Consider the following 9480-nt stretch of genomic DNA (forward strand, 5'->3'; position numbering starts at 1 on the left):
GAATGGCTAGATTATGTGTAAGACTTTGATTTATGTGTTAATTTTGTGAGACACTGAACTTTAAAACAATAGAATTCCAGAACTATGTCTGTTTCATCAAACCCCTTTGCTTATTGTATTTGGAGAACTGTTCAATCATACAGAAACATTTGTTAATGGGGTCCACATTCTTATGCACTTAGTACATAAATTAGGAGAGCTACTATTTGGGAAGGCTGTAGAGCCTTTATGGAATGAAGCTTGCTGGAGGAAGTGAACCACTTCAGATTTACTTTCAGTGTGGTAGCCCAGCCACACTTCTTAAAATCCCTGTCCTTACTCATTATTGCATGATGTTACCAGTTACTTCACATTTCTACCACTCTGTCTTCTCTATCAAAATAGATTATATCATCACAAATTATAGGACCAAATAAATTCTTCCTTTAAGTCATTTTTTGTCTCAACAACTTGAAAATTAACTAATTACTGTTACTGCATAGACTAGGCTCTCAGATTGTTTTTTTTTTTTTTTTTTTGAATGATGCATTTTATTAACCCAGCATCCTTTGTTCTAATGCTTCTTGTTGGCAGCTGCCACCTGTCCACCAATTCTGTCCAGATATCTCTGTCCCTGAGGTGTTAGCTTGCGGCCCCCATCTTGGTCCTTTTCCACCATTTTCAGCCCCTCCAGGGCTTGGAGGACTCGGCGGGCCACACTCTGAGAGCCTCTGCTGAAGTGGCTGGGCCTGACACCATTTCTCTGCCGTCCTCCGTAGATCTTGGACATGGAACCAACCCCTGCACCACCGCGGAGGTACAGGTGCCGCGCTGTGGAAGCAGCTCGTGTGTAGACCCAGTTCTCATCATAGGGGGCAAGCTCTTTATGCTTGGCCAACTTGACCGTGTCCACCCATTCGGGGACTTTCAGTTTCCCGGACTTTTTGAGGAAGGCTGCCAGAGCTCTGACGAACTCCTGCTGGTTAACGTCTTTTACAGTAACTCCCAGCATCATGCGGCCTCCGCGCTGCCAGCCAGGGGAAAGGGGTCAGATTGTATTTTATTTTACTTAAAAATGTTTCCAAGAAGAACTGGGTTGGAATTTTGATGGGGATTGCATTGAATCTGTAGATTGCTTTTGGTAATATGGACATTTTTAAGATGTTGATCTTTCCAATCCATGAGCATGGGAGATCTTTCCATTTTCTGAGATCCTCCTCAATTTCTTTCTTTAGAGGTTTGAAGTTCTTGTCATACAGGTCCTTCACTTCCTTAGTTAGAGTCACACCAAGGTATTTCATAGTGTTTGTAACGATTATGAAGGGTACCTTTTCCCTAATTTCTTTCTCCACATGTTTGTCCTTTGAGTATAGGAAGGCTACTGATTTGTTTGAGTTAATTTTGTATACGGCCACTTTGCTGAACTTGTTTATCAGCTGTAGGAGTTCTCTGGTGGAATTTTTGGGGTCACTCAAGTACACTATCATGTCATCGGCAAAGAGTGATGTTTTTATCTCTTCCTTTCTGATTTGTATCCCCTTGATCTCCTTTTGCTGTCTAATTGCTCCAGCCAGGACTTCCAGTACTATGTTGAATAGGTAGGGAGAGAGTGGGCAGCCTTGTGCAATTTCATATGGAATAACAAAAGACCTAGAATAGCGAAATCCATCCTCAACAACAAAAAAACATCTGCGGGAATCACTATCCCTGACCTCAAGCTATATTACAAGGCAATTGTGCTGAAAACTGCATGGTACTGGTACAGAAATAGGCGAGTGGATCAATGGAATAGAATAGAAGATCCAGAAATGAGCCCTCATGTATATGGTCACCTGATTTTTGACAAAGGAGCAGTATACATTCAATGGAAAAAGGGCAGCCTATTCAACAAATGGTGCTGGTCCAACTGGCACTCAACATGCAAAAGAATGAAAATAGACCCGTTCTTATCTCCTTGTACAAAGCTCAAGTGTAAGTGGATTAAAGATCTCCACATTAAACCAGATACACTGGAACTATTAGATGAGAAAGTAGGGAAAAACCTTAGAATACATAGGCACAGGAGAAAATTTCCTGAACAAAACACCAATGGCTCAAGCTCTAAGGTCAAAGATTAACAAATGGGACTTAATGAGATTGCAAAGTTTCTGTAAGGCTAAGGACATCGTCAAGAAAACAAAACGGCAACCAACAGAATGGGAAAAGATCTTTACCAACACCACATCAGATAGAGGCCTAATATCCAAGGTGTACAAAGAACTCAAAAAGCTAGACACCAGAGAATCAAATAACCCTATTAAAAATGGGGTACAGAGCTAAACAAATCATTTTCAGTTGAGGAACACCGAATGGCCAAAAAACATCTGAGGAAGTGCTCGACATCCTTAGCCATCAGGGAAATGCAAATCAAAACAACCCTAAGATTCCACCTCACACCAGTCAGATTGGCCAAGATCCAAAACTCAGATGACAGCAGATGCTGGCGAGGCTGCAGAGAAATAGGAACACTTCTCCACTGTTGGTGGGGTTGCAAGCTAATACAACCACTCTGGAAATCTGTCTGGCGATACCTCAGAAAATTGGATATAGTATTACCTGAAGACCCAGATATTCCACTTCTGGGCATATACCCCAGAGACACTTTAATACACAACAAAGATATATGTACCACAATGTTCATAGCGGCTCTATTTATAATAGCCAGAAGCTGGAAGGAACCCAGATGTCCTTCAGAAGACGAATGGATACAAAAATTGTGGTACATATACACAATGGAATACTACTCAGCCACCAGAAACAATGACTTAACCAAATTCTTAAGAAAATGGCTGCATCTAGAGAAGATCATCCTGAGTGAGATAACCCAGTCACAAAAGAACAGACATAATATGCAGTCACTGATAGTGGGATGCTAACCCCAGAGGCTTGCACTCCCCCAGAAACAACTCACAGACTGTATGAAGTCCAAGAAATAAAGAAAACAAAAAAAATATACATATATTCACAAAACAAGAAGACTTTGACTATTTCCATGTTGCGTTTTGTTTTGCATGTACTTTACGCTTATTTCAACTAGTACGTTTTCAATGCATACTGTCAAGCCCTTGAAAAAAATCAAGTACTGACTAAAAAACATATTCACATGGTTTTATGTAAAATTTATTTTAATGTCTGAAAAAACAGTACTGACAAAAATGTATAATTTTAAGCAAAAAATGTTTAAAATCTTTACATGTATCTTTGTTTTGCAAAATAAAGTCGTTTAAAAAAAATGTTTCCAATTCATCAGTGCCATTGCTTAAATGTGAGGCAGTTAGAAAGCCATTCAAGATATTTTATGGATGTCAAATTTTGAGGATAACCTGGTATCGATAAGTAAATGTGATTTTTAGAAATAAGAAGTTTGCTTTTGAACATTAGAAATGGCACATGCCGTGTTTCTGTGCTTTTGTAAAAGATAAACACCAAAGTCAGAAAAGTGATATACATGTCCTCTTCCCTCATGGGTGTCTCAGAATAGAAAGTATACTGAAACTGTCCTAAAAGGCATGAGGGATAGAATGATAAAAATGTTCTTGACAGAACTTCTTTAAAAAATATCTTATATTTTCAAAATTAGGAGAAAAATATCTCAAAAGTATATGAGAGAAACTTCTGCAACGTATGTCAGGGCCCTTTTAAATTCTGGGACAGAATTGGAAGTGGAAGGATATCTTTCAAGATAGGTTGCAGAAGGAGGGAAAAACCTTTGAGTTTCTTTTCTTTCACTGAGCCTCTATATATAACGTAGTTAAATTTTTTCAAGTCCAGGTTTATTATGTTTATTGTAAATTGACTTCATAACTCCATAGCTAATGAATCTTACTCATATGCATATGGTCTGGTCTTTAACATTTTTACATATTACAATAAGGCTAAGGGTAAATTTTGAATTTTCTAAGGCATACACTAGGAACCAGACACCTTACACAACAGACCGTGAAAATCACTACTAGTAAAAGGCTCCTGCAAAATTCTTTTTGCTTAAGTGGAGATGTCAGCAATAACAACCTGTAAAGGGATAGTAAAAATGACAGGTTTTGAGAATCCTAGACAATACAGAAAGTGAGACAATTTAGTAAGTACATGTATCTTGCATTCCTGATACATTTAAGTGCAGGTTGGGCTGAACCTGGAATCTAAGCCCAAATATTACCTCTATGGTTACTATAACCAAATGTACCACACATATTTATATTAGTACAATATTCTTTAGTCTATATAGTTAATTCAATTTAAAAACATTGACAGTTATTTAAAAGAATACACGAATTCAACAGTAATAATTTCAGCAACCTTTTATGAGAAAACATATTTAAAATAAAATCCTTAAACATTCAACTCTTAAGTCATTTCTAAGATAGTTCCATTATGAACAATTTCTGTAACATGGTTATTTCTATCATTAATTAGAGCATATCTTTCCTTGGTGTTAGTCACAGAGCATATTTCAAATTCTAAACTGTAAATGGGGAGGGTTGGCTATATCAACAAAAGCTGGGAAATGAACCCCTTCTGTATCTAAGGCAGTCACTGAGTACCGGAGTCAGTTTAAACATATGAATTCTACTTCTCCATATGCCAGCATGTTTAAGAGAGAACTAACTTTATATATATGAGGGTCAATAAACTTTCTTCTCCTTATAGAGAACATGCCTGCATGCATCTACTTTCACATGCACATGCGCATGAGTGCGTGCACTCGTGCGCACACACACACACACACACACACACACACACACACAAACACACACACAGATACACACACAGAGTAAAAAAAATCTCTCCCCTGCATCCCCCATGTGTGTATATGTGAGTGTTTGTGTGTGCATCTGTGTGCAGAGATTACCCAAGGAACTTAATATAAAATATTCACACCAAAGAAGGTCAAAGAAGGGATGTGAGGCTCAGTTATAATCTGTTGAGAATTTTTTTTTTGCTTTTTCTTTTATGCAAATGATCTCTATTCTTTTCTGCTATTTGTCAGTAAGGGAGGCTGTCATTGTTATGGAGATGATCCTTCCCCTTTACCTGTCTTTCTATCAGTGTAGCTGAAGCTAATTCAGTGCACTGATGTAAGATTATTATCAGGTTGAGCACTTATCTGACAAAATTTATGACGATGAGTCTCGCACACATTGACTGTGCCAGTGTTCTCTCATCATGGCTTTTTGCGCCGTTCCCATTAGCTGGTGACAGCTGTCAAGAACACGGTTGCTATCATTTTATTTACTTCTGACACTTGAAGGTCACTTATAGCTTTAATTAAATTTTTCCTTTGTCAACTCTGGAATAACACTCAATTTAGCTCTCGATTGGTCCTGAAGCTGAAAATGGCATTCTAGGAGCTGGTTATGTCAAGATTGCTTCCTTCTACCTGTTATTGCAATGAGAATGATTACTAAATGTCTCACGTAACTTGGAGAATACAAGGAGAGGAGAAATAGCTAAAGCCTGGAGGGTGGGCCACATCCCCCAATAAGGGATATGTGTTCCTAGATCTGAGACATTGATGAAATCATGCTGTTCTTCCTCTGGGGAATGCCATATAATCCTCAGTTTGTTTTACCTTCCAAGTGGTGATTTCATTGTTATGATAGGGAGGTTTTTTTTCCTCCCGATTCTGATATTGTTATCAGTCTTTTTACAAAAGTAGAGAATAGAGTTTATTCAGGGCATGGGGAGAGAAGTGAAAAGGGTAGTAGAAGCAAAGAGAGAGAAAGAGGGGAGGGAAGAAAGGAGGGAGGGAGGAAGGAAGTAGGAGAGGAGAGGAGTAGAGTAAAGGCTGGCTTTGAGCACATGGAGAGAGGGGGTAAGGGAATGGGGAGAGAGTAGGGGCAAGAAGGCAGGAGCAAGAGAGGAGCCAGAGAAGCTTGCTTGCTCTAACTTTTCTCTCTTAAAATGTAATGAAATTACTTTAATCTCAATTCTGACATCATTACATTTTTCTAAACAAGAATAAGAACCTCAAATGAGAGGTTCCCTCTTTCCAGGTAACATATGATGCCCAGTGTGGGCCTCTTAACCTTCTTAGTGACAATTTATTTTCTCTCATGCATTAGCTGAGAACAGTGAGCAATACAAGTCTCAAATGTAAGTTTAAGATTTTATTGAGGCCAGAGGATTTTGACCTTGTGGTTTACAGCAGCATATATTGTACAAGAAATTGATTCATAGTTCTGGTGTTAGACAACAAGGGCTGGTCAATATTTTTCATCTTAGGCAGCATTAGATTTTGTAGAAACTTTTAGCACATAGAAGTCATTTCTTGTTGTATACTTAAACTAAAATCAGGAGATCCTGAGAGTGCTGATTGTAGACTATACAGGTTCTTCTTTATTAATCAAGAAAGATTTGACCAGAGTGAGTCAGTGTTAGATAAAAGGTTTCCAACTACAAGACTTAAGCAACCTTTGCCAGCTTTTAAACACAATTGGCATTGCCCTGTTTTACTCTTTGTTAGTATTACTGGAAATATCTTAAACCAATGTTAGAGCCCAGGTTATACTGATTGCCAGAAATGATGCAAATGGAACCCTTCATTTGAAGGCAAGGGGGATGTGAGGATGATTTGACATTAAATTCTTGTGCTCACAAGTCATTATGTTGAGGATCCAGTTAAAGCTGAATTAAGTAATAACAGATGAAGAACTTTGACCACAGTGCAGCTTCTCTTAGCCTGAATAATTCCACAAAAGAGAAAAAGTGCTGGAAATTAAAGTTGTACTGAGCTGAAAATGCTTATACGTAAAAAGTGAGAATCTGGCTAGATTAGACAGAAACTCACTATGAGTCTTGTTCATTCTCCCCTACTAGTGAGAACATAGTATTGTAAATAAGATCTATCTATCTATCTATCTATCTATCTATCTGTCTGTCTGTCTGTCTGTCTGTCTGTCTGTCTGTCTGTCTGTCTGTCTATCTATCTATCTATCTATCTATCTATTGGAATTTTTGATGTTCATTGAAGATCACAGCGAATAGACCTCAAATTGTATTCGGTGTACCTCAAACTAAAATGACTCATTATTTCTACTTCTTCCCGATCAATCCAATAAGATGAATCAAGTGGAGTGTTAGAGGGATGTTTTGTGTGCTCCTAATAGTTTAGCCCACTCTCCTTAGTTAATTGTGCTAAGCATTTATCCACTACTTATCTCATTTCTTATTTTCTTGAGAACATGTTTCCAATGAGAAATGAATTGTCCCAGAGAAAAGCAGTTAGTTTCATCCTTATAGGCATGGAGAGATCCAGAGATCACTGTCAAGTCTCAGAGAGCCTGGAGAAATTGAATAAGTCTTCCCATTGCAAGGTAAACAGAAAGGTACACATAAAATACATTCACATTAAAGATCTTTACATTAAATCAGACACACTGAAACTATTAGAAGAGTAATTAGGGAAAACCTTAGAACATATAGGCACAGGAGAAAATTTCCTGAACAGAACACCAATAGATCATGCTCTAAGTTCAAATATCGACATATGGGACTTAATGAGATTGCAAAGTTTCTATAAGTCTAAGGACACTGTCAAGAAAACAAAACGGCAACCAACAGATTGGGAAAAGATCTTTAACAACCCCACATCTGATAGAGGCCTAATATCAAACAACCCTATTAAAAATGGGGTATATAGAGCTAAACGAAAAGTTCACAGTTGAAGAATTTCAAATGGTGGAGAAGCATCTAAAGAAGTACTTAGAATCCTTAGCCATCAGGAAAATGCAAATCAAAACAACCCTGAGATTCCACCTCACACCAGTAAGAATAGATAAGATCAAAAATTCAGATGACAGCAGTTGCTGGCAAGGATGTGGAGAAAGAGGAACACTCTTCCACTGTTGTTGGTGTTGTAAACTAGTACAACCAGTCTGGAAATCAGTCTGGTGGTTCCTCAGAAAATTGGACATAGTACTATCTGAAGACCCAGTCATTCCTCTTTTGAGCATATACCCCAGAGACGCTCCAACATACAATAAAGACACATGCACCACAATGTTCATAACAGCCCTATTTATAATAGTCAGAAGCTGGAAGGAACCCAGATGTCCTTCAGTAGATGAATGGGTACAAAAACTGTGGTATATTTACACAATGGAGTACTACTCAGCTGTTAAAAACAACGACTTTATGAAATTCTTAAGAAAATGGATGCATCTACAGAATGTCATTCTGAGTGAAGTAACCCAGTCTCAAAAGAACAGATATAATATGCAGTCACTGATAATTGGATACTAACCCCAGAAAGCTCTGAGCACTCCAGAAACAACTTACAGATTATATGAAGTTCAAAAAGAGGACACAAAAAAAAAAGAAAATTTATTATGCTTAATCTTTACACACTAAGAAAACTTTGACTGTTTTCAGGTTATATCTTGTTTTACATGATGTACTTTATGCTCATTGTAACTAGTAAGATTTCAAGGCATAGTATCAAACCTTTAAAAAAATCAAGTACTGATAAAAATGTATTCATATACTGTTATGCAAAATGCTTTTAAAATCTGCACATTTTCTTTGTTTTTCTAAAATTAAAGTTATTCAATTAAAAAAAAGGACTCCATAGGACCATGAACCTTTTTTCCTATTGATGCCAGATAAGTCAGTCCTCTGCTACATACATAGTTGAATGTATAGATTAACTTATGTATACTCTTTGTAGTTTTCTTTCCTGGGAACTCTGAGTAGTCCAGTTAGTTGATATTGTTGCTCTTCCATGGGGTTACAATGCCCATGAGTTCTTTCAGTTCTTCTTGTAACTCTTCTATTAGGCTCCCCCAGCTCAGTCCAATAGTTGGCTGTATCTGCATCTCTCCTAGGTGCTGACAGGGTCTTTCTGAGGACAGCTACACTAGATTCTTGTCTTGAAGCAGTTCATGGCACAAGCAATTGTGTTTTGGTTTGGTGTTTGCAGATGGGATGGATCCAAAAATGGGCAGTTTATGGATGGCCTTTCCTTCAGTCTCTAATCCATTTGTTTTATCCATGCATTTTAATGTATGTCTTCTTGGGTCTGAGTCATTTCACTCAGGATTCTATTTTCTAGTTCCACCCATTTGCCTGCAAAATTTATCAAGTTGCAATTTTAATTTAGCTGAGTAGTATTCCACTGTGTATATGAACTACATTTTCTGTATACATTCTTCTGTTAAGCAACATCCACCTTACACTAGTAAGAATGACTAAGATCAAAATCTCAAGTGACAACATATGTTGGCAAGGACGTAGAAAAAGAGGACCACTCCTCTGTTGAGGGTGGAATTGCAAGTCAACACATCCATTTTGGAAATCAATCTACTGGTTCCTTAAAAAATTAGAAAGTGTTCTATCTGAAGACCCATTTATAACACTACTGGGCATGGCTATACTCCAAAGATGCTCCAACATATAACAAGAACACATGCTCTATTAAGTTCATAGCAGCCTTATTTATCATAGCCAGAAGCTGGAAAAAACCCA

General features: G+C 37.7%; 1 protein-coding gene across 1 annotated transcript; it reads right to left on the reverse strand.

Annotated features, from left to right (window-relative positions):
* Positions 1 to 553: 553 nt before the first annotated feature.
* Positions 554 to 1012, reverse strand: LOC308421857 (small ribosomal subunit protein eS19-like; the record flags this gene model as incomplete). Its single annotated transcript, XM_080918336.1, has 1 exon — positions 554 to 1012. The coding sequence occupies exon 1, from the start codon at positions 992 to 994 to the stop codon at positions 554 to 556; it is 441 nt and encodes a 146-aa protein (XP_080774462.1). The 5' UTR covers positions 995 to 1012.
* Positions 1013 to 9480: the final 8468 nt, after the last annotated feature.

This window comes from Micromys minutus (genome assembly GCF_963924665.1).
Source record: "Micromys minutus genome assembly, chromosome: 6".
In the NCBI taxonomy this organism is placed as follows: Eukaryota; Metazoa; Chordata; class Mammalia; order Rodentia; family Muridae; genus Micromys; species Micromys minutus.